Source organism: Humulus lupulus, chromosome 5, assembly GCF_963169125.1.
Source record: "Humulus lupulus chromosome 5, drHumLupu1.1, whole genome shotgun sequence".
Taxonomy (NCBI): Eukaryota; Viridiplantae; Streptophyta; class Magnoliopsida; order Rosales; family Cannabaceae; genus Humulus; species Humulus lupulus.
In genome coordinates this window covers 58,760,884-58,787,283 of record NC_084797.1, presented here as the reverse complement: position 1 = coordinate 58,787,283, position 26,400 = coordinate 58,760,884, and the positions used below count along the sequence as shown (strand labels likewise).

Below are 26,400 nucleotides of genomic sequence, written 5' to 3'. Positions count from 1 at the left end.
ATAACCTTCTTGGCTGCTATCCAATGGGTTCATAGCAGTGTTGCTTAAACATTTTCCTAATATCCCAATAATGTATGCAATATCTGGATGCATACAAACTTGAGCAAACATCAGACTCAGTAGCTGATGCATAGGGAATCTTTTGCATTTCTTGAATTTCAAGGTTATTGTTAGGGCACTGACTGTTGGCAATATGGCTATACAAAAAACTTTAAATATTACAATTCAAAAGAATAAACCAAAGATGATCTACTCTTCAATGGAGGATAATACAAGGGAAATAACACAGTTAAGATCAAGTAGTATAGTCGACCTTTGAGTTGTATAATCTTAGTTACATAAAATCATAGGTTTATGATTTTATGTAAATCAATGGATGTTACAAAGACTTGATACAAATTGAGATTTTTTGTCCAAAAATCTTTATTCCTAGCCTCCCTTTTGAGATTACTTGAAACTACTACAATGGAATGAGATTGGGATTTACAAGCCTTGAATCTTCAAACAAGTCAAGCTTTCTTGATGAAGATCTTGGAGAAAGCTAGTAATCTTGAAAGTTGGAGAGAGAGAGAGAGAGGGTTTTTAGAGACAAAGAGGGAGGTGAGTCATCAATTCACCAATAAACTCAAATGACCCCTTTAAATAGTATAGGAACCCTCATTAGACTCAACCAATGAGAATAGAGTATTTTAATTTAAATTTTGGAGCCAAAAACACGTCACAGTACAGTCCTATATGAACTGCCCAGGCAACGCATCGCCTGCACCCAGGCTGATGCATCGCCACCATGAAGTCGCTTGCGTAGTGTTTTAAGAGACTGGCGACCCGCCACCTCCTAGAGACGATGCAACGCAGGTCCCACTGACTTGGCATCCCAAAACTTGCCCCAAAACATCTCCAAATGCCTCCAAACTTTTTGGGTACTCTTATATACTCCAAAGAAACACATTGGACCCAAAACGATAATTTATAGATGCATATACCAAAATTCAACTCATACATGTTGACTTTAGTGAAACCATTATGGCTTTTGTACCTCTTCGTACCTAACTAATTTCACTATATATTTAACCAATCATAACACTGACTATGACTAAATTTGTCTCCTTTAGCAACATGGGTATCACCTGTTCTACAATGTTGCATACCAAATATTTTGAGTACTTTATCGATATAGCTCTTTTGTGATAATCCAATAATACCTCAAGAACAATCTCGAGGTATCTAAATTCCTAATACAAAAGAGGTGTCCCCAAGATCTTTCATCTCAAAATGCTTAGATATAAATATCTTGGTTTCGTGCAATAAGCCTATATCATTAGTGGCAAGCAACATGTCATTGGCATATAAAACTAGGAATATAACCTTACTCCCACTAAACTTGTGATATGCACAATCATTTCAAAACAAAACGAGAAAATTACTTGATGAAATTTCTGATACCATTGACGAGAAGCCTGCTTAGACGGATTTTGTTAATTTGCAAACCATATTGTTTGGGTCTCCTGACATAAATTTTTCTGGTTGCACCATATAAATTGTCTCATCAATGTCACCATTAAGAAACATTGTCTTTACACCCATCTGATTTAGCTCAAGAACAAGATGAGCAACAAGTGCCATAATTGTCCTAAGAGTGTCTTTCGATGAAATTGGAGAGAAAGTCTTTGTATAATCCATGCCTTCTTTTAAGCATAGCCTTTAGCCACAAGACGTGCATTATACCTCTCCCCATTACCATTCGCATCCCTCTTGGTTTTAAATGTCCATTTACAACCAATTGATTTTGCACCTTCTGCTAATGGGACAAGTTCCCAAACTTTATTGTCTTGCATAGACTTGTACTCTTCTTCCATGGCATAAAACCACTTTTCAGAGTTAGAACTTCTCATGGCCTGATGAAAGTTGGTTGGATCATCTTCCATCATTCCATTGTCCTTCTCATGTTCTTGAATAAATACAACATAATTATCTGAAATAGTATTTCTTCTTTCTCTAAGGACCTTCTTAATGGCATTGGTTATTAAGGTTGTTGAGTTTGTCCTTCTAGAACAATTACCTCATCTTGAATTGGGGGTTGATCAACATTATCTTGTTGAAATTCACTTCTTGATCAATAACAGTCGTAGAAACCTGAACATTGTCAAAAGTGGCAGTAGGAACTGAGCCATCATATCTATCGTAGTACTCACCACCACGATAAGATCTAACGTTTTTAATCCTTTTGTTGAGTTGATTCTCAACTTCATATTTATAAGCTTTTTGAACACATCCAAAGACAGATTTCTCATGAATGAGATATAGGTACCCATAACGTGTGTAATCGTCTATGAATGATATGAAATATTGTTGATTATTCAAGGACGATGTAGGGAATGGCCCACAAATATCTATATGAATTAATTCTAAAGACATCTGAAGATTTATTAGCACCTAATCTCTTAGTTTTGGTTTGTTTTCCCCTAATACAATCTACACAGACCTCAAAGTCTGTGAAGTCAAGAGACTCTAAAATGTCATCGGACACAAGGCACTCAAATCTACCTTTTGAGATATGATGACCTAATCACTTATGTCATAATGACACAAAATTTTCCATATTTAATTTGCATTTAGTACCATGTGATTCCACATGCAAGGTTCATTATAGAATGCAATTGTTTATAGCAACTAAATGTTGTCATAAGTATTCAAGTAACCAGTTCCAACAACATTTGAATTTAAAGACAAACTAAACTTATTGTTTCCAAATGAACAACAATATCCAATTTTGTCCAACAAAGAAACATAAACTAAATATTTTCTAAAAGACGGTACAACAAAAGTGTCTTTCAAATCCAAATAAAAACCAGTCCCTAACAATAACCTGAAATTCCCAATTGCTTCTACTTTCGCCGATTGTCCATCACCCACGAAGATGAGTCTTTCACCATCACTTGGCTTTCGGTAGCTTAGGCAACCCTTTCTTTGCACGCCATGCATAATACTTGGTACCTTCTTTCTTCACATGTCCAGAGTTGCTAAAAAAGAAACAACCTTCTAAATTGTTGTTTCTTTTGAGTTGGACTCGTAGCAGCATCATTATCAAAATTTCTTTTCTTGCCCTTATGCTTAGGGGTAGTGGCCAAGTGAGCACTTTCAGTCTTTTCTTGTTTCAACCTTTCTTCCTCTTGAACATAGTGAGCAATGAGCTCATTGAGAGTCCATTCATCATTTTGACATATGTAACTAATTTTAAATTTGTTAAACTGTGCAGGAAGCCATATCAAAACCATAAGCATAAGCACATCATCAGAAAGTGTAATTTTGAGTGCCTTATGTCTTGAAATAATATGGTACATTTCCATAATGTACCCCCTTTACATTTCTTCGATCCTTATACTTCATAGACATCAAAGAGCCTAGAAGTGTAGCCATTTCATCTTTATCGTTTTTAGCAAAATGTTCCTTAATTTGTTAGAGAAAAATTTTCTTCTCCGTAATCCCTTCGGACTCTGTGCCCCAAAAGGCTTCTGGAATGTTGGGCTTCACAATCATTAGACTCATGTGATTTGAACGATCCCACCTCTCAAATTCCCTTTTATCCTCATGGGTGCTTTCTTTGGTGAAAGATGCATGTTGCTCATCCCTTAACGCAAGGTCTAAATCCATACAGCCAAGAACTATAAGTAAGTTCCTTTCTCATTAAGCATTGAAAATCGGTCCCATTAAGCATAGGAATAGAGTTAATATTAGCATATATTATGGCAACAAAAAATGAACTAGCTTAATATATAACAAGACAAACAAACCAAGCTCACATAAGAATTCATATAAAACAATAAATTCAAACAATGGTTAATTTCATCTCAAGATACCAAACAAAACATTAATATCAAGTCTTTGAATAGTAATATTAACCGTAAGCGGTACTCTTGTTGTAACAATCAAACATTGACAATAAATCATGCCAAACAATAATTCAATATTTGCACTACTGTATAATTGTCACACATTTATTATCAAAGGTGTGCATGAAATTCGGGTAGATATTAGCTTACCTTTGGGTTAAATAATGAACACAAGAATTACAAACACACAATAATCTTGATATTTTAAATAAATTAATCTACACAAAAGAGGTCACTTTGGTGACATCTTGTTTCAATTAATCTATTTAAAATAGGGTTTATACTTTTTTGGACCCTGTGTTTTTTTTCATTACCTGTTTGGACCATATTTTTTGACAAATTACTTTTTGGACCATATGTTTTGTAAAATGGTTAAAATAGAACCCTAAACCCGATTTTGTTCAATGTTTTCTCAACTAAAATTACAAATAATTTACCAAACTAACAATCCAGAACAAAAATAAAATCATTCTGCTTAAAAACTGTGTTGTTTATTCAATTTTTTCTTATCAAAATTGAGTTTAAGGTTCTATTTTAACTATTTTACAAAACATAGGGTCCAAAAAATAATTTGTCAAAACACAGGGTCCAAACAGGTAATGAGACAAAACACAGAGTCCAAAAATATATAAACCCTTTAAAATATTAGACATCCTTAAGAAAATCCAAAACAAAAATTTGAATTTAATTACTTCAAATGTATATTTAACAAACTGTATAATGTATATATATAATCACACATTCAAAATTTGTAACTTTCATATTCAATATATTATTTATAAAAGTCAAAATAGTTAACACAATTTAAATACTTAACCAAACTGCATATAACGTGTGATTGATTTCCTTATGTAATAATAATAATAATAATAATAATAATAATAAACTTTATTCGGCACCCAAGACTCAAAACTAGTCATACTGCATTATACAAACAACAAAAAAACTCTTCCACTGTTAATTACAAAATAAAAGGAAACTAAGTCTCACTGTTAATTACAAAAGAAAAGGAAACTAAGTCTCACAAATTCATCCGAATAAATAAATAAAGGCTTCAAAAGATTAACATATCAATAATCTTAAATGTTAAATACAATATTGTTAATGATATGAAGCAAAAATCATAGAATGAAGATAAAAAAAACCCTAATATTATTAAAAATAAAAATAAAAAAAAACTCTTTTGAACAAAATCATCAAATCTTCAATTAATCTAGCAAAGGTGGCTCTGATACCACTTGTTAGGATTATAAAACACTCAAGCAACATGTATAAATATCAGCATTTCAATATACAATCTCATATCATAAGCATGTTACTAAAAGTACTTTAATATAAAATCATAAATCATATTTTTATAGATCATTTGCTAAATCAAATAAGAATATGAACATAAGAGCCGAAGTACTAACCTGAAGTCGCTGTTGGAGATTGCATAGGAAATTAGATCATCTCATATGATATATATTTTTATGAGAGAAGAGTCTCTTTTTTCTTTTATGTTAACAGGATTACAGACAAAATAAAATGATATGTATTTACAGGAGACCACAACCCTAATAAATAATTAGTGATTTCTAATTTAGCCCATAATAAAATTAAAAATTTAATTTCCTGTTTCTACACATTAAATACTTTAATACCATATGATACTTATAACATAATTGGTCACTTAATTTTGTATCATACTTTATAATAACTTATACATTATACATATGTGTCCATAAAATAGGATTTAAATCCAACATTTTGGTCTAAAAAATGCAGGTGTGGCCTATTAGCACTTAGTGAACAAGATGTTGCAAAGAAAAGAGGACACAACATGGAGGTATACATGGAATATATGTTTGTTAACAGTTGATTGAGAAACAACCGGCAAATATGTTTCAAGTCTTTTGAAAATATTAGATGAAACTAAACCCACTCAAATGCACCTTAGAAGTGTCCTTGGGAAAAATATATGGGGCTTATGGTCAATTCGCATGGAATAAAGGATAATTTGTACAAGATAAAAGCACTGATTGAGAAGGGGCCTCCCAAAAACATGAAGGAAGCTCAAAAGCTTACAAGACAAGTAGCAACCTTAAATTGTTTCATCTCATGCTCAACAAACAAGTGATTACTATTTTTTGTCAAACTTTGAAAAAGGCAAGAAGTTCTTGTGGGACGAGAAATGTGACGAGACTTTTGCTTGTATGAAAGAGCATCTCAGTAAATCTCCATCACTCACTAAACTAAGAAGCATTGATAAACTCCAACTTTCTCTCGTTGTATTTGAGTTCTCACTAATTGTTGCGCTTGTGAAAGTTGAAGATAAAGTCTAGAAACCAGTGTATTACATTAGTAAACACCTAGTAGGCACAAAATTGAAGTACCTAGAAATGGAGTAGCTCGTCTATGCATTGATCGCAAGAGTTTCCATGTTTGGTAAGATTAAGGGCTATAAGGTTTCTCTTACACCTCCAAATCAAAAACCCTATTCAAATATTGACTTTGGGAAAATAGACAATAAAAGTCCTATCATATACCTAATAAAAAACAAACTCAAACAATGTAAAAAACTAAGAGATTTAGAAAATGAAAGAAAGAGAGATTCAAGATTATATTGGTACCAATAGAGATACCAAAAGAAAAGGCAAATGTGAGAGAAGAGAGCTGACCTATGAGTGAAATTACCAAAATAGAGTTCGCTAGCGAGATAGATCGAAAAGAGAAAATTGCTTATTTTAAAGAAGAGTTGTTTTAGGGGTACAACCCTTATTCTAGAGAAAGGTTCTACACATCCAAGAAAATACCATATTCATAATCTAATCCCTTCCAAAAATATATATATTTATATATATTCATACTCGAATCTTAGTAAAATTGAGTTGAAAGAAAAAATTGTCATGAATTCATTTATATTAGTGTGTTGTTCAACATCACTACAAATATTAAAGAGTTTATATTATTTTAGACCCTATAATTTATCTCATTACTTATTTGAACCATGTGCTTTAGTAAATTATTTTTTAATCTGTGTTTTGTAAAATGATTTAAATAAACCCCTAAACTCAATTTTAATTAACAAAAAATTAAATATAACAACACAATAGTTAGACAAAATAATGTTACTTTTGTTATAAGTTATTAGTTTGATAAATTATTTGTGATTTTAATTCAAAAAAACTTTAATTAACACTAGGTTTATGATTGTATTTAAACCATTTTACAAAATACGAAATACAAAATTTAATTTGTTAAAACACATTATCCAAACAAATAATAATACAAAATGTGTCCAAAAAAATATAATCCTAATATTTAATTATGTATATTCATTAAATATTTACCACGTCATATTAAAGGTGCATAAAACTTAACATATTCATTGGCAATTATAATATATAAATAAATCCATAAAATAACAAAACAAGGTGAACACATATCGGATTATATTTTATCTTTGTTCTGTCAGTCTCCAAAGACAGCTATGAGAAAGTAACATCATAACAGCAAATAATAAAAGTTTTCTCAACTTATTAAACCAGGCTAGCGTTTTCCATAATCCACAGCCTCCTATGTATGGCTTTAAATTGAGTCAAAATTTGGAAAAAATATTATTAAAACCTCGAGTCATTCTTTCTTTCTTTCTTGCCTTAGTTATCAACCACCTCAATCAAAGTGGGCTCGTAGTCGCTAGGTGCCTCAAATCCATGCAGATTCATGACAGTCGCAGCCACATTAGCTAGCCCCCCATCAGGAACATCATTGCGGAACCTAACACCAGGTGCTAGTCCTGGGCCTCCAATTGCAATTGGCACCTAAAGAAAGGAATTTTTAGAAATCATCAAAATCCTCCATAGCTATTTCGACATTCAGCAGACTACAATCTTAAATCCAACAAATTTAAAAATAATTGGAATTTAAGAAATACGGCTGAAGTCACCCAATACAAGATTTTACAATTTTACCCATGAAAACCATCCAAAAGCCACCTAATTGATCTTTTCAAGGTGCAGATTGAATTTTTACACCATAATGACTCAGCGTTGAAATAGTTTATGTGCACATATTTTCCATATGGCAATGAAAAAAATATATTATCTTTAGTAAACTTCAAAAAGAGTTAAAAAGAACTTACAGGTTCAAGGGTGTGAGAAGTGAGAATTTGGATTTTCCCATTCTTGTCAAGTTGAGGTTTCCCAGACTTATTTCTTTTCACCATGTCTTCAGCATTTCCGTGATCTGCAGTGACAACATAAATTCCACCAACTTGCTCTATTGCATCAAGGATAATCTGCAATCAAGCGTCATAATGTCAAATTTTATAATTGATAATAAATATGTAGATTATACATGTTTAGAATAGCCTTCAATCAGATCAAATTGTCAATTCAATTCTTTTTTAACATACTTCAACAATAAAAGTTTAAAGCTAATGTACCTTAACAGCCTCATCAGCAGCCTTGCAAGCCACAACTGTAGCCGCAATATCACCTGTATGTCCCACCATGTCACCATTTGGCAAGTTGACACGAACCTAATAAATCATGTGAAAGAAGGTACCGAATGAACATTAGTCCAATCTGAAGATTTGTTACGTGAAAGGCAGAAGATATAAAATACCTGTTGGAATTTCCGGCTAAGTATAGCATCCCTTGCCTTCTCAGCAATTTCCACAGCCTTCATGAGTGGTTGGACATTAAATGTGATTCCGCTATCACTTGGAATTTCAACATATTCTTCCATCTCAGGGTTAAAATATCCAGAGCGGTTTCCATTCCAGAAGAAAGTGACATGACCGAATTTAACAGTCTCACTGATCAGGGGAAAAATGGAAGGAAAGAGGTAAGTATTACAAGCAAGGCATAACTAAAAGTCCAGAGAAAAGGCTCAGAACGACAATCAACTTTGTAACTACACCCCAGGTTTGGTTGTCATCTTAAGATTATAAGTGTGCAAAACTTAAAGATTTGTAAAAACGTGGACAGACACATGCATAAACACACGTACCAAGGAAGTTGGATATAAGTGACAGTCGCATTAACAAATCTATTAGGGGAACCAGAAACAATAAACATTGGATTATATATTAAAGCAAATAATGAATCACAAACACAACCATCAAGTTAAGTTATCCTGCACTAGAAGACAGTTAATTTTCATAACCAAAAAAATAAGTCAAAGTTAACTGAAAATACCCCTTAAACTTCAAAATGATTTAAAGAATATCTTAGGAATTAACAGCCAAAAAATGACATTTAACCATAGTGAAACATCCCTGCTGCATGCGACGTGAAAATAATTAAATGGAAAATTGCTAACATATCTGAAGAACACATAAATGATGTGGACTAACCTGCAGGCAAAAGTGCGGACACCATTGTGCACTAGATATTCACCAGATGTTCTCTCTATTTCAGGAGGAGAAACAAGGTAATGGTTCGGAAGCTTCAGCTCACCATCATACTGAAGCATACCAGCATAACGAATTTTAGGGAACCTAACTCTATCAAATTTGTCAAAATCTTCATATTCAAGTGCCTTTGCAATCATAACCATCCGATCAGCTCGGAAGTTGAAAGTAACAACAGCATCACCATCCACTATTGGCCCTACAGGCTTTCCACTCTCATCAACAATTACAAAAGGGGGGAGGTACTGGTCACTGGTATTGGGCTCCTGTCTCAATTTCTTGACAGCTTCAAGAGCATTCGTGAATTTGTAAGGAGCTTCACCAAGAACTTGGGCATCCCACCCTCTTTTAACGACCTCCCAATCATTCTGCAGAATATTTAATCACCATTAGTACAGTAATTAACTTCATTAAAAAATTAGCGTCAGTAGAAACAATTGATCACTAAGGAGTTTGACTACAGAAGGTACAATTTTTCAAACACATGACATTATCATTTCTATGTCCTTAAGAAGAGAACACATAATTTCCATCTTATTTAGAAAATATTAATGGATGGGAGAGGAAAGTTATGCCTTCATTCATCTACCCACCAAGCTGAATTTGAGTCGAGTAATTAATTGATCCGGCTGCATATTACATACTAAACAACAATGGATATACACTATGTTTCAGCTACAAGCAACTTAACAGGGAGTATGGAAATTGCAAATCAACAAAAATTTTGTTGAATAGTATTAATAAAGAGATACATATAGTCAAATTACTAAACAAATAATGTAGAAGCATATACGTAATGGATATACATACTAGACAACAATGGATATACACTATGTTTCAGCTACAAGCAACTTAAAAGGGAGTATGGAAATTGCAAATCAACAGAAACTTTGTTGAATAGTATTAATAAAGAGATACATATAGTTACTAAACAAATAATGCAGAAGCATATACGTAATTTCTAAACCAATATTGCATGCTTCCATCTGTTTATTAACTTAATATGAATTTTGTAAGATACTTTGTTTGGACAACAAATTCAACACTATTGGAAGTTGATAATGTTAACTTCACTTATAAAATTGATGTGAACAGGGCCATCCAACTCCCTTCTCATCATGTCTAGGAAAATACATGCTGATATTTCAATTCAATGGAAACAATAATTTCAGCACTCATTTCATAGAGTGAAACAATAAACATTATCCCACCGACAGTACTAAGCATTGATAAGCAATTTTGCATGTGGACAAGAGAACTACAGAGTATAACAGTGATTGAGTACATGAGGTTCACTATTCATCACATACAATTTAAAAGACATTTATACCATGTATAGAAACAGAAGCCAAGAAAAATACATTGCAATATTATTATAACAAAACAAAGAGGCCAAATTCAAGGTAAGCACCATTAATTAGATCGCGGCTACTGCAGTTTAAAAGACATGAAAACTGTGATATATCATACCTCATAACGATCCATTGTGACATACATACGACCACCACCAGATGCAATCTGTGCATCAACACCTTTCTCACGTAGTTTTGCAAGGTCATCTTCAATAGTTTCCACAAATCCCACACTAGAACCATCCAAGACATCACGACCATCAGTAAGTATGTGGAGGCGAATTTTTTTTGCGCCATTCTCACTAGCACCTTTAAGCAGCAACTGCAAGAAAAGAAAAGAGAAAAATTGAATGGAAGGAAAGGGGAGGGAAGGGAAGAAAAGGGACAGTTATTCAACTTAAGGGAAATCCATGATAAAATAGAAAAGATTGTCCCCATTTAGCAAACCTACCTGCACTTGATCTAGCCTGGAATGAACTCCACCATCACTCAATAACCCAATGAGATGCAATGTGTTAGTTTCAAAAGATTCCTTGATATACTTAAAACCTTCTCCTTCATAAATCTTTCCGGTAGCAAGTGCAGAGTCGACGAGCTTTGCCCTTAATTTGGAAAAGAAAAATGTACGTATTTTTATTAAAAAGGCAAACATCTTAGATATAAAAAACCAAATACAAAAATACGATGTATTCTTGCTATGAGAAAGTGCTCTCATATATTCAGCATGCTTTAATAAACTCTTAAGACACAGAAAATTGGTCAAAAATAACAGAAATACTCACCCCTGAGCGAAAATTCGCCCAGCACCAAGTGCGTTATGACCAACTTCACTGTTGCCCATATCATCCTCGGTTGGGAGTCCTACTGCAGTACCATGAGCTCTGACTAACCTCCATCTTTCAGGAGCACCCTTATCCAAATCATGACCAGTAAAGATATTAGACAAAGCACACACCCACTAGTGTATAATCTAGCTTAGAATTTTCTCATTTATCACAACACGTATTTTAAAATTTCCCAGCTCATAAAACTACGAAAGAAGGTATAATACAATCTAGGAATTAACTAGAACCATCCCACATGCACGGATCCAGATCAATATACATATAAAAATAAAAACCCATTTGCATAAATCCATCCAAAAAGGAAAAGAAAGCTTAGTACCTTCTTGAGGGAATCCATGGTGGGCGTCTCGGCGACATGGATGCAGTTGTATTCATCAGGACTGGCTTCACCCCAGCCGTCCAAAACAACCATAGCCACGATCTTATCCTTAGAGAGCTTTGGATGATCCGTCAACTTGAAGTTAACGCCTGAACTCCCCATTCTCTTTACTTTCTGCTCGCTAACTCTAAAAATGACTGGAAAAAAAAACAAATATACATCGCTTGTTTCCAATCCACCAATAAGAAAGGAAAAAAACTTTTTTTTTAATACAGAAAATAAAGAATTTGAATGAAAAAATAAAATCAGATAGCGATAGAGACCGAAAACACCAAAAAAAAAAAAAAAAGAGACGTACTTACACAGTAAGAAGAAACCTCTGCAAGTTTCGAATCAATGGAAGAAAATGGAACAGACTCCTCCAGACTATCAACTACCCATGTAAATATATAGGCGACGGAAAGCAAAACTCTCCCATAGATTATCAGATCTCACGCCGTTGAATTGCCTTTCTTAGGGTACACGTGGCTTGTGCTTATTGCGTCTTTGTGGAGCCCGCTTTGTGATCTTGTGTTCCGGGTTCTACTGTATTAGAATGCACTTATCCAGTTACAACGTCGAACACTGGTATCGAGAATGGTCCAGGACGGTTGAGCCGCATGAGTCGAGCGATTCGGTACGCACGTGAATGTAGATTTTATTTAATTTTTAATATTTGTTTTAAAGAGCGAATTAAAAGTATTTCATTCGAATAAAAGTTTGCTCGCTAAAGAATATGCCGGGGATCTTTTGCTAAATTTCCTCCTAGTTAATTTTTTACTAGTGCCTTTAATTAAGATTGAGCATTGGTTGGCTAGGGCGGTTTTTTTTCTATTCTAAAATTTAAATTTCGGTTTTTGATTCGGATTGGTGCAATTCAAAAACTGACCGACCTACTTACAACACCAAAAAAATCGACTGATTTAGACCGCGGTTTGATCGGTTAAAACCACCTGAACCAAACTTGATTTTTTTTATTTATTTTTTTATTTTTTAAATAATTTTTAAGGAAATTTAATTTTAAAAAATATAGATTATTGGAATCCATTTTTTTAGCTTTTTTTTTAATATGAAATTGATTTATTTAATTTGTTAACTTACAGATTTTAACTTTATGATTTGAAAACATAAACACATGGTTACAATGTTATATCTACAAATTTGGAACCTAACCATATTCAGTCGGTTTCGGTTTGTACGGTCGGTTTGCGACCAACTTATAAACCGACCGATTTAATGTTGGTTTTTGCCAAGGCAGTTTCAGCAGTTTTCGGTTTCGTCAATTTCAATTTTTTCGGTGTTCGGGCAGTCGGCTTGAGCAGTTTATTCAGGTTTTTGAATTTGTTGCTCAGCCCTATCGTTCATTAGAAGGGTTTTCAATGCATCAATCCATAGTATGAAATGATATACTTTTAGGGCTAGGATTATATTGTATTGGATTGGACTATTAGTTAGGATTGAACTGGGCTAAACTAAATTATTTTCGTACTATATTGTATGAGACTAAATTATCTTAGTACTATATTGTATTGGCTTAGTATGGGACTAAATAATTTTTTTAATATATTTTTATATATGTAATAATATTTTAATACAAAAAATCATTATTTAAAATTTCACAAATATTGTATAAATTTTTTTAAATATAATATATAAATAAATAAAAAGGTGGCATCGTGGACTATTATAATATAACAGTCCCTAAATATTGAGACTAAATTGGTAGGTGGACATATTTGTCTAAAAACTTGGAATATGTCAAATGTAGAATTGTGTTTGGGAAATTTGAGTTTTTATGTTTAATGATGTGTACTATATCAAAAAATTGATAGGTCTTCTAATTATTTCAAAAAAATATCAAATCTTTTGACAATACCCAAAATACTCCTCCCATAATTTTTCTATCTACTTCCTCTTCTCTCCCTCAACCCATTCTTCTCAACTCTCTCTAGAAAAATATTCATGGGTAATGTAAAATATAAGAGAACTCAATGTAATAGCAAGTATTATTTACTTAGGGCGCTAAAATATTGCATTCGAACAAATCTGGGCATAATTTTTGAGTTTTTTTTGCGATTTTTTTTTTCAGATCTCAAACTTTGAAATCTGTAGAAAATCGACGTGTTTGATGGTGCTCGATGCCAACTCGATGGGGCCTTCAAAATCAAGATTTTCATGAAAAAATCGATGTTGCTCGATGGTGGTTCGATGGAGGTTCGATGGTGGTTCAATGGTGTTCGATGCGATTCTTGCAAGAAATGTAATTTTTCACTCGGGCATCCGTTTGGGGTGATTTTTTTTTTATTTTGGGTATTTTTTTCAAGATCTACACGTTTGAGATGTGTATATACACATTTTGGAAATATAAATCTTGAAAAAAAATGACAAATGCAAAACATACCTCATGTTCAAGATATATTTTGGTATGTTTTCAAGTTCTAAACTTTGAAAATGTGTATGTGAACATATAAAACATGTAGATCTCAAAAAAATACCCAAAATAAAAAAAAATCATCTCAAACGGACACCCGAGTGAAAAATTATGTCTCTTACAAGAATTGCATCGAACCACCATCGAGCAACCATCGAACCACCATCGAACCACCATGTGTAGATCTTGAAAAAATTATACACATCTCAAATGTGTAGATCTTGAAAAAATACCCGAAATAAAAAAAATCACCCCAAACGGACACCCGAGTGAAAAATTACGTATCTTGCAAGAATTGCATCGAACACAATCAAACCACCATCAAACCTTCATCGAACCACCATCGAGCAACATCGATTTTTTCATGAAAATCTTGATTTTGAAGGCCCCATCGAGCTGGCATCGAGCACCATTGAACCACGTCGATTTTCTGCAGATTTCAAAGTTTCAGATCTGAAAAAAAATCGCAATAAAAACCCAAAAATCATGCCCAGATATGTTCGAAATGCAGTATGTTAGTGTCCTAAGTGAGGAATACTTGCTGTTACATTGATTTCTATGATATTTTACCTTACCCATGAATTTTTTTTCTAGAGAAGGAGTTGAGAGGAATGGGTTGAAGGAGAGAAAGGGAAGAGAGAAGGGGAAGGGATGAGAAAAATTATGAGAGGGGTATTTTGGGTATTGTAAAAAAAATTAGCATTTTTTTGAAATGATTGAAATGCCTAGCATTTTTTTGATTATAACCCCTCATTAAGCATAAAAACTAAATTTTCCCTTGTGTTTTATTGTACAGTCCAAATCAGTTGTCCCTAGTAACAAAACAGGCCCTAAAGAGGTTTGAGATAAGTTGGCCCACTCTCATTTTATTTACATCTGATTGGTGCAAAAAGTTTTTCAACATTAATCTGACAAGCAGAAAGGAGAAGAGACATCTTGGGGCTAAAAATAACTAGTAATGCAGATGACTAGTAATACTTCTCTCTAAATACCTCAGATGGGGTACGCACCCTTTATGCATCTTCTCTCAATATGCAGATGACTGAAGCCATAAAAACATATCTGGGTTTACCTATGTTGGGAGGCAAAAATAAAAAAGTGTTATATAGTTTAATCAATGACAAAGTATGGATGTGATTACATACATGGGATTCAAAGCTCTTCTCTTAAGCTGGAAAAGAAATCTTTCTGAACGTAGTGGTGCAAGCTATGCCAACATACCTCACGTGTTGCTTTAGAATTTCAAACGGTTTGTGCTAAGAAAATGACAGATTAATAGCTCAATATCAGTGGGGATCTATAACTTCAATTAGGAAAATTCATTTAAGGGTATGGCATAAGATTTGTAGACCTAAGAGCGACGAAGGGTCAAGTTTTAGAAGTTTTTTCCAATATAACCAAGCCTTACTAGCAAAACAAGATTGGCATATATTGATGAATTCACTTCCCTTATTGCTCAAGTGATAAAGGGTAGATACTTCCAAAATTCAAGTATCCTAGATGCTAGAAAAGGTCAGCACCCATCATTGACTTGGGGCAGTATCTTGTGGGGAAGAGACCTATCAAGAAAGGGAAGGTGCATAGGTAATGGAGATGAAAAATCACCTTCAATGATCCTTGGATACCGAGACCTCCATCGTTTCTTCCAAGTTCAAACAACCTAATAGGAACACTAAGAGTATCTGACCTCATTCAATCACTTGGAACATTGTACATGACTTTAGTTCAGTAGTTATTTAACACGCTAGATGCCCAACATATTTTGTCAATACCATTATGCCCTCACAACAAGAAAAAAAGGATTTACTTCTGTTTTCGCTAAAATTCGCAATCGCAGTAGTTCGGAGCGAAGTAAAAAGTAGTTAAAAACTGAAATGAAAAATAGGCTTTTTACTTCGGTTATTATGTAAAAACCGAAGTAGAAAGTGGGGATTCTACTTCGGTTTTTACATAATAACCGAAGTAGAAAGTGGGGTACGCTTCCTTGCAGGACACTTTCTACTTCGGTTATTATGTAAAAACCGAAGTAGAATCCCCACTTTCTACTTCAGTTTTTACATAATAACCGAAGTGGGGATTCTACTTCAGTTTTTACATAATAACCGAAGTAGAAAGCCTCCCCCCCCCTCCCATTTTTTAATAATTATTTCTAATTATTTTTAAATGGCCCAATTCTATTTTTTTTTTTTTTTGCCCTAATTTTTTTTAAATAGTCTAATTATATGAATTTATAGTTATATATATTTTTATAATTGGAATTGGTTTATTTTCATTTAATTTGTAACAGAAATAAAAATCACAAAATTTATACACTTAGAATTAAAATTCTTATAAAATTAAATATTTATACATTCACATAATTGTTAAGTAGAATAATTGTTAGGAGTATGTCCTAAAAGCATGTAAAGACATTTGTTTTTTCTATGAATAAATAAATACAATGGTTTATTATTATTGTCATATTTAGATTGTTAAATTATTGTTTGAATAATTTTGTAAATATCAGAAAAATTCCATATTCATTATTGAGGATGTGATCTTGTATTAGTACGAGAGAATTAAGATTACATGAATGAATAAAAATAGTCAACAACAACAAATTAAAGTTATGGAATTCTTTAATTGGAGTTGTAATTCTGGTTTAATGAGTATCATAATGATACAAATAATCTAGATTCTGATTATTGATGTGGAAAGACATCTCGGTAAATGTGCTTTATATAATATGATTATATATGACATGGACCGATATGAATTAGAGTCTTTATCCAAAAACTATTTAATAATAAAGACTTGTAATTCATATCATAACTGATGATCATTTATAGATCAACCTAAATCCTTAGTGTTCATGAACTCCTATTCATGTTTATTAAATCTTTTGATTCATTCGTTAAGGTCTCTTCAAAGAATGAGGCTAATGACTTTTGTTTTGGAGATTTAATATCATGGATGGCTGGGAACATGTATCAACAATACAGAATCTAATCTTTCCTAACGGATCGTATATTAGTTCCCTTAAGGGTTAATTCTGGAACTGAATGATTTTGAGCTCAAATCTATAATTAGATTGTAGATTAATTATTCACTAGTGAATTAATGGTACTTAAGGAATAAGAAGTAAATTAGAAAGGTTAAATGGTAATTCTCCCATTCTAATTTATGAAATAATTAATTAAAGGGTTGAACTATTGTAAGATGGTTATATCAATGGACGACTTAAGAAAAAGATTTCTGTAAAAGTATATCTATAACATAAAGAGTGCAATTATGAATTTATAGTGGAGTAATATCATAATTAATAAATTAACTATTATAATTAAAGAGTTTAATTATTTAGTTTCAATTTATTGGAGCTTAATGTTATAGGTCCATGGTCCCCGAAATGGCTCAAACAATCACTGTCAAAGGCAAATACAAAAAATAGGCAAAAAGGACTTATGTGATAAGTAAAATATTTTTCTATGTATCAAACATAATTATTGTTTAATTATGTGTAATTAATTAATTAAGAATTAATTAATTATTTGATTTAACAAAAATATAATTAATTTTGAATTAATTTATTTTTGGGATTTTTGGTATTTAAATAATAATAAAAATTGGGAAAAATCACATGTCTGCACAGCCATGTGGTGCACGTGTGGCACAGTGCACAGGCACTGTGCTACATGCATAAGAGATGGACTGAGTCTCTTGATTCCACAATTTTAGTTATTTAAATATTAAATAAATAATGAGATATTTTAATATGATTAAAATATTATTATTTAAACAAAAATCTGATAACTGATCAGTTATTTTGAATTTGTTTAAAATAACAAATATTTTAATATATTGGATATTATTAAATATTGAATATCGGTTTTCACAGAACGTAATTTTTCAGGAATAGAAAAATATCTAGGATTCTCTCAGAGAAAAGAGAACAGTGACAAAAACAAAGGTCATTATTCTTCACAAAACCTAGGTCCAAAACTTTATCAGATCTCATGTGTTGAGAACATCTGATAAATAGTTATTGCCTATTATTTGTATAGCGAGCCCACACTCGTTCTTTGTGTGCCTGAGAACATTTTGGAAGATCTTGGTGTGAGATCTCAAGGATTCAGCCATACGAAAAGATAGCAGCAAGGAAGGACCTGAGATAATTTTTCTATTCTTGTCCTTGATTCAATATATATATGAGTGTGAAGAAGTAGATCTAGAAATCTTATGGGATTAATCTGACAATTTGATTGTTGTTCCACTGCGTATAATCTCTTATTTGATCAATAAAAACCAACAAATGGTACCAGAGCCATCCTCACATATATATGTATTGAATCTGTGTGGGTTTAATTTTATGCATTTATTTATTTTGATGAATGAATGGATGGCTTAATGTGATTGAATGCGTGAGAATGTTGAATCGTTAATTGTATGGTGTTTTTGGGTTAGGATTTGTTTATGATTAGATCATTGTGTAAGCCATTAAAGGGCATAGGATTTATGTAATTTTATTTGGTTTTCGACACCATAAAATTGTAATTCCGATCACACAAAAGTCAGAACGGAGCCTGGGATTCAGAACTCAGCCACCGCACCTCCGTGGCCAACCTCCGAGCCGCTGCCGGACATCGTACGGACAGCCGTACAGATGTGTCCATACGGATCCATACGGTCCAGCCCCGGCGGCCCCGTTTTGACGCCGTGTGTCCCCGCCTGACAGTCTAGAATTTTTTTTTATTTTTTTATTTTTTCTGAAATTAATCTATTATTTTTTTTTAAATTTTAAAATGTTTAAATATCCTATTTTTGAAATTTGATATTTAAATAATGAGATATTTTTGTTGTCTTAACAAACTTTTTTGAATATCTTATTTAAAATTTATTTTTTCAAAATAACAGATTTTAATTTAAATTCACTACAGTTTTAATTAAAAGTTGTTTTAATTAAAAAGAAAAACAAAAATAATGATTATTTAAAAGTTTGTTTTAATTAATCAAAATAATTTGAAAATTGTTTTCTTATTATTATTCTGGACCAACAATGCCACAAATCCTACCGACAGTAAAGTAAAGAAGCCCGATGGAGATCAAGGCAGTTTTATTTTATTTATTTTAATTTTATAAAGTGGTTGTAAAATTAGAAATACCCAAAAGCACCCGGTTCAACATTTATTGTTTATTTATTTATTTAAATAATTATATTTTAATGTGATTGATAACATGTTCATGCATTGTATGCCATACAAGAAAACCCACACAATTATAATCATGCATCTCATTAGTAGAAACATGATTATTATGATTGTCCTATATGTTTATATGAATTGTTTTGTGAAATCAATTGCATGTAAATTACTTAGTTTTATTTTGAAAACTTGGTAAAATATCACACCAAATTTTAAGTCTTTATGACTTAATTTCTTTATAAACCAACTTTATTTTAAAAGGTGTTTTTTTTAGTAAAGTTTAGATGAACATGATTGGTAATTTAAAATTGGATATGCACCTAGAAACTTGCTTTCTTTCCAATTTTAATTATGTTCATAAAGTTTAAAGAAACTGTAATTAATTAGGTTAAAAACACTTATTTCAAAATAGTGAGTGGGAGAGGGTTGATATCTCAAACATAACCCATGATCTCCATTATTAATACAACACTGTGAGATATGAATAGCGCCTCGCGACGACTTTGTTCTCGTCCCCCTAAGGAAGGTGTCTGGATATATCAATAGCAAGGTTATATTTCTTACATAGAGAGGAACTAATGATGTATTTTAGGCTTGACCGACCCTAAGGCAGCATGTCCTAAGTTAAGTCATGAACTCCGAAATAATGGGTTACACTCACAAAGTTATGATTAAGCTCGTGCAATGGATAATCATAACTTGACCAAACTAAGCGGTACTTTAATGTTTAAAAGAGAAAATAAAGAGTTATTTTAAGTATTAAACAATAAAGATAAGAATGTCTTATAAATTCTCTAAAATTAATTTGATCGACCCTAAGGCGGCACTTTAATTGTTAGAAAATTTTATCGTGAAAATTAATCTTTATTTTATGTGTTTTAATTGTGCTCATGCATCACGTTTAATTTCCGAAACTTTGATATTTATTTTTCTAAATATAATAATAATATTTATTTGTACTTATTGATTACCAGCAAAATGTCTATTGGTGAATCACACACCGATGCATTTCTCAAATCCTTGGTTTTTGAACCTGGAAATATGCAACACTGGTTTCGAGGCATGTTGACTATTTTTTCTTATAAAAAGATGATGTCAACTGTCTGTGAAAAACCTCCAACAGAACCACCTCTGGCTACTAGCTATGAAGCAGAAGAAAAATATGCAGATTGGATGAAATCCGATCGTATGGCACGTTATTGCATGCTTTCAACCATGCCTGACGAAACAAAGGAAAAATATATACACTATGACTTAGCCCATGAGATGTGGCGAGCAATGACAGAGGAAGTCTATGCTGAGAGTCATCGTTTATATCAAACGAAAAAGGTAAATAAGATTTACATATATTTTTCAACTTTGAATAATAGATTCAAAGATTATGAATATCAGATTCAAATTTTTGGATAGTAGATTCAAAAATATATGCCACTAATCTATTTTTCTTTTGTCTTTCCTTTTACAGAATCAGAACCCTGAAAAGGAGGAAGAGGCTGATGAGGATTTTGGTAGCAAGTAAGGAGCTAGAGAAGTTGGAGAGCAGTAGTTTTTATTTAGTAATTTTATTGTTAGTTGAACAATTTAAATTTCTTTATTTTGTTTTAGAAATTTTAGATTTCTTTAAACAAAGAAAACTACAGTCTAGAAATTTAGTTTATTGTTAATAATTTTGATTATTAATGTTTGGAAACTTATTTCTATTTTGCATAAACATTTATTTCTTTTATTAATAAAGTAGTTATTATTTTAAAGAAATTATCTATTTACTTGTTATGCAAATGCATTGGGATAAACAAAGTATACATACTCAAAATGAATGATAATTTTTTATAATTTTGAATTATTTAAAAACAACTAATCCTATATCTATTAAACTGATTCCGATAGTGAAACATCTGTGACGCTTGAGATTGGACCATATTGGTCTAGACAGAATAAATAGGCTTGTAAAGGATAGTCCTTTAAGAGAACCATTTATTGGATCTCTCCCTGTTTATAAATCCTATCTAGAAAACAAAATGACCAAGATACCTTTCTTTGCTAAATGTTCAAGAGCCACAGAACCCCTTCAGCTAGTACACATGGATGTTAGCAATCCACCTAATGTACAAGCAAGAGGAGGTTGTGAATATTTCGTCACTTTCATTGACGATTATTCTAGATATGATTACCTATACTTAATGCAAAGAAAATCTGAGACTTTTGGAAAGTTCAAAGAATTTCAAGCAAAGGCTAAAAAGCAATTAGGTAAATCACTAAAAAGCACTTCGATCTGATCGAGGAAGAGAGTACTTGGACTGTGAATTCAAGAACCATCAACGTGAGCATGGCATTCAATTCCAACTCACTACACCTGAAACAACACAGTAAAATGATGTTTCAGAAAGTTGGAATAGAACGTTATTAGATATGGTTAGATATATGATGAGTTTCTCATCATTACTATTGTCATTCTGGGGCTATGCGATTCAATGTGTTCCATGCATATTGAATTATGTTCCACCTAAGTCTATCCAAAAGACATCCATAGAATTATGGAATGGTTGTAAGCTTAGTTTACACCATTTTAGAATTTGGGGGTGTCATGCATACGTGCTCAAAAGGAAGACCGAGAAGATGGAAACACGCTGTGAAGTGTGTATGTTTGTGGGATATTCCAAAGAGACTGGAGGTGGAATTTTCTATAGTCCAAAAGAAAATAAAACATTTGTATTGACAAATGCAACTGTTCTTGAATATGACTATGTTAATAACCACAAACCTCGCAATAAGATTGTATTAGAGGAGATGGTCTCAAATAAAGTCGCAAAGTCACCAGTAATAACCAATGAAAAACGGCAAGAGGAAACTGCTAGTTCTAGTCAGAATAGTAGAGAACTTCATCGTAGTGGGAGGGTTAGTAAGTAACCCACGTACTGTGAAAACGAGGTTCAAATGCTTGTGTTTGACACAAACAAAGACGATCCATTGACATTTGAAAATGCAATGAATCATTCTGACAAGGAAAAATGGCAAGAAGCCATGAACCAAGAAATGGAATCGATGTATTCCAATTCTGTCTGGGTTCTTGAAGATCCACCTGAGAATAACAAACCCATTGGTTGCAAGTGTATATTCAAGAAGAAAAGAGGAGCGAATGGGAAAGTAGAGACTTTCAAAGCAAGGCTTGTAGCCAAAAGGTTACAAACAGAAAGAAGGGGTTGACTATGAAGAAACCTTTTCTCCATTAGCCATGCTAAAATCCATTTGTATACTCTTGTCCATAGCTGTGTGCATGGATTAAGAGATCTGGCAAATGGATGTCAAAGCAGCTTTTCTGAATGACTGCCTTGACAAAACCATTTACATGTCTCAACCAGAAGGGTTCGAATTAAAAGATCAAGGGCAAAAGGTTTGCAAGCTTCTTAGGTCCATTCATGGACTCAAACAAGCTTCTAGATCTTGGAATCTTATTTTTGATGACACAAGAAAAACATTTGGTTGTTGAACAAAATGTTGACGATCTTTGTGTCTATAAACAAATCAAAGATGGTATAGTAGTATTCCTCGTTCTTTATGTTGATGATATCCTACTCATTGAGAATGATGTAGAGACATTATCAAATGTAAAGAACTGGTTAGCTGAACAATTCCAAATGTAAGATTTGGGAGAAGCCAAGTATGTTCTGGGCATTAAGATTCTTAGAGATAGACAGAACAAAACTTTGGCACTGTCTCGAGCAACTTATATTGATAAGCTACTAGAATGCTTTAATATGCAAAACTCCAAGAAGGGTGATATGCCAACCCATTCTGGAGTATTCCTTTCCAAGGAGCAGTGTCCCAAGACACCTCAGGAAAAGGAAAACATGAGACAGTATCCCTATGCCTTAGCAGTAGGCAGTCTAATGTACACCATGTGTGTACAAGACCTGACATTTGTTATGCAGTAGGGATAGTCAGCCGTTATCAATCCAATCCTGGATTGAGTCATTGGATTGTAGTGAAGAATATTCTCAAGTATCTTAGAAATACTAGAGATTATATGCTTGTATATTCAGGTGGAGACCTAAACCCCACTGATTACACTGATTCTGATTTTAAATCAGAAAGAGATAGTCAGAAATTGACTTTTGGATCAGTGTTCATTCTTGGAGGAGGAGCATTAGTCTGGAAAAGCATTAAGCAAACCAGCATTGCAGACTCCACCATAGAAGCCGAGTATATAGCGGCTTGTGAAGCAGCTAAGGAGGCTCTGTGACTCAAAAGGTTTTACTCCGATCTGAAAGTTGTTCCAGAAGTGGAGAAACCACTTGTTCTTAACTGTGACAACAGTGGAGCAGTGGCTAATTCTAAAGAACCAAGAAGCCACAAAAGGGGAAAGCATATAGAACGCAAATACCACTAACTCAAAGAAATCGTACATAAAGGAGGTGTGTCCATTCTGAAGTCGTATCAGAACACAACCTCGCAGACCCGTTTACGAAGACGCTTCCAGCAAAGCAATTCGAGGGTCATGTACGTAATATGGGATTGAGATAAATGCCTCACTTGCTTTAAGTACAAGTGGGAGATTGTTAGGAGTATGTCCTAAAAGCATGTAAAGACATTTGTTTTTTCTATGAATAAATAAATACAATGGTTTATTATTATTGTCATATTTAGATTGTTAAATTATTATTTGAATAATTTTGTAAATATCAGAAAAATTCCATATTCATTATTGAGGATGTGATCTTGTATTAGTACGAGAGAATTAAGATCACATGAATAAAAATAGTCAACAACAACAAATTAAAGTTATGGAATTCTTTAATTGGAGTTGTAAGTACAGTTTACTGAGTATCATAATGATACAAATAATCTAGATTCAGATTATTGATGTGGAAAGACATCTCGGTAAATGTGCTTTATATAATATGATTATATATGACATGGACCGATATGAATTAGAGTCTTTATCCAAAAACCATTTAACATCTCGGTAAAGGTGCTTTATATAACATCTCTGCTCAGTCGCATTGGGCTAAGCTTAAGGACAAGCAGTCGATTAGTGAGGCAGCTAAGCTACACTATGAGGAGCCTATCGTTAAAGACGGGAAGAAGGTGGCTCAGCTTGATTTGAATGAGGTTGCTGCACAGGCTCAATCTTGGAATTCAGTTGTGATCTGTATGGTGATGGGAGCCAACCCCCCATTTGCAGTCTTTGAAGGGTTTGTGAAATGTGTATGGGGCCATTTGGGAATCGAGCGTATTGTGAGGATGCATATAGGCCTGACTATAGTAAAATTCAATGATGAGGCTACCAGGGACTTTATTCTAGAAACGGGCATGGTGCAATTTGACAAGAAACCGATGATTGTGAGACCTTGGACCCAAGATCTTGATACCATCAGATTGGTTCGGTCGGTTCCCTTATGGATCAGATTACCTAATCTTGGTCTTCAGTATTGGGGCCAAAAATGTCTCAGTGCATTGGTAAGTACTATAGGGAAACCTATAATGGTGGATAAATTCACTAAGGAGCGATCGATGATTAGATATGCGAGAATCCTAGTTGAAATGGAAATATCTGATAACTCGCCTTTTATCATATATTTTGTTAATGAAAGAGGTCAAGTTCAAGAGCAATTTTTTGAGTATGAGTGGCTGCCCATTAAATGCAATAACTGTAAAGGGTACGACCATAATATGGCTGAATGCAAGAAAACTGGTTCAAACAATTGGGTTAAGAAGGAGGTAGCTGCTCTGGGAAAGGATGGAGTTCCTACTGTTCCAGGTGTTATTGCAGCTGAAATAACCACAGGGAGTTCAGCCAAAGATCCTGATCCAGCTAAGGAAGACTTGGGGAAAAATGAAGTGGCTAGTATAGATCACAGTAAGGATACTGTTGGTGCTACTCAGGTTATGACTTTGTCTCCTAACTCTAATAATAAGGAGATTTGGGAAGTGCCCAAGAAGACAGGGAATTCACGAGGGAAAGGGAAGATGTATAGACCTGGGATAGATAAGAAGCAGAATGCATTTAAAGTTCTTCAAGAATAGGGGAAAGGTGGAACAAGTGGGAATTTAGAAGACTTGAATATAGATGGATTGCTCCAATTTACTTAGTTGGAATGTTAGGGGTATGAATAAAAGAGGGAAGCAATTAGCTATCTTGAATGTGTTAAGGATTAATAAAGTGGGTATTGGAGTTTTGTTGGAAAATAAGCTGAAGAAGGAAAAAATTGATGAAATGATGGTTAATTTGTATTGTGGGTGGGATTACTACAGCAGTAGGAACTCGGAAGGTAGGATTTTAGTGTTATGGAGGAAATCATATGCTAAGATTCAGGTGCTATTTGATCACTACCAAATGATACACTGTTCTATTAAATTCTTAGGCATGTCGATGGAGCATTTGGTTACATTTTTTTATGGTCTTAACACGGTTCAAGAGAGATCGGAGCTATGGAGGGGGCTATCTAGCATACATGTTATGCATAGACCTTGGTTGATTATGGGAGACTTTAATGCGGTGTTCAATTTTGATGATAGGGTAGGAGGGAGGCCTATTAGCACAGCTGAATTAGTTGATTCTAATGCCTGGCTTGCCATGTCTCATCTGGTTTCTATTAAGAGAATAGGATCCAATTTTACTTGGTCCAATAAACAAGATGGTGAGGATAGGATCTACTCAAGGATAGATCATGCCTTCATTAATGAAGACTGGATTGATGAGCTGCCTAATTCAATAGCAGAATTTCACTGGGAGACTTGTTCGGATCATTGCTTCTGCCTCATTAAATCTCTCAAGTTGGGATCGCTGGGTACAAAACCTTTCAGGTTCTTTAATTTTTGGACAACTCACAAGGGGTTTAAGGAGATGGTGCGAGAGAATTGGAATAAACCTTTGGTAACGAGGGGTTTGTTGGGTGTGACTAGGAAACTTCTCAGATTAAAGCATGTGTTGAAAATGTTCAATAGAAGG

General features: G+C 33.3%; 2 protein-coding genes across 3 annotated transcripts; one reads left to right on the top strand and one right to left on the bottom strand.

Moving 5' to 3' along the window:
• Nucleotides 1-7,294: 7,294 nt before the first annotated feature.
• LOC133834850 (2,3-bisphosphoglycerate-independent phosphoglycerate mutase) lies at nucleotides 7,295-12,318 on the bottom strand. 2 transcript variants are annotated; one of them, XM_062264618.1, is made up of 10 exons: nucleotides 12,167-12,318; nucleotides 11,805-12,001; nucleotides 11,423-11,550; nucleotides 11,092-11,242; nucleotides 10,759-10,962; nucleotides 9,232-9,656; nucleotides 8,499-8,691; nucleotides 8,317-8,412; nucleotides 8,014-8,169; nucleotides 7,295-7,693 (listed from the first exon to the last, which is right to left on the bottom strand). In XM_062264618.1, the coding sequence occupies exons 2-10, from the start codon at nucleotides 11,964-11,966 to the stop codon at nucleotides 7,529-7,531; spliced, it is 1,680 nt and encodes a 559-aa protein (XP_062120602.1). In that variant the 5' UTR covers nucleotides 11,967-12,001; nucleotides 12,167-12,318; the 3' UTR covers nucleotides 7,295-7,528. The 2 variants fall into 2 exon arrangements, with proteins under 2 accessions (XP_062120602.1, XP_062120603.1); XM_062264619.1 differs by having other exon boundaries at nucleotides 12,163-12,291.
• Nucleotides 12,319-21,532: 9,214 nt separating this feature from the next.
• On the top strand, nucleotides 21,533-25,475 carry LOC133779166 (uncharacterized). Its single transcript, XM_062219158.1, has 2 exons — nucleotides 21,533-21,572; nucleotides 24,421-25,475. The coding sequence occupies exons 1-2, from the start codon at nucleotides 21,533-21,535 to the stop codon at nucleotides 25,473-25,475; spliced, it is 1,095 nt and encodes a 364-aa protein (XP_062075142.1).
• The last annotated feature ends 925 nt before the right edge of the window (nucleotides 25,476-26,400 follow it).

What these genes read in the sequence shown, in the direction of transcription:
- LOC133834850 (XM_062264618.1), bottom strand. Translation starts at nt 11,966, where the DNA reads ATGGGGAGTTCAGGCGTTAACTTCAAGTTGACGGATCATCCAAAGCTC. An exon ending in CCAGGCTAGATCAAGTGCAG is followed by an intron (nt 10,963 to 11,091) that starts GTAGGTTTGCTA and finishes CTTTTCTTGCAG; the next exon opens with TTGCTGCTTAAAGGTGCTAG. An exon ending in GTCCGCACTTTTGCCTGCAG is followed by an intron (nt 8,692 to 9,231) that starts GTTAGTCCACAT and finishes TCCCCTGATCAG; the next exon opens with TGAGACTGTTAAATTCGGTC.
- LOC133779166 (XM_062219158.1), top strand. Translation starts at nt 21,533, where the DNA reads ATGGATGTTAGCAATCCACCTAATGTACAAGCAAGAGGAG. An exon ending in TAATGTACAAGCAAGAGGAG is followed by an intron (nt 21,573 to 24,420) that starts GTTGTGAATATT and finishes ATCTCGGTAAAG; the next exon opens with GTGCTTTATATAACATCTCT.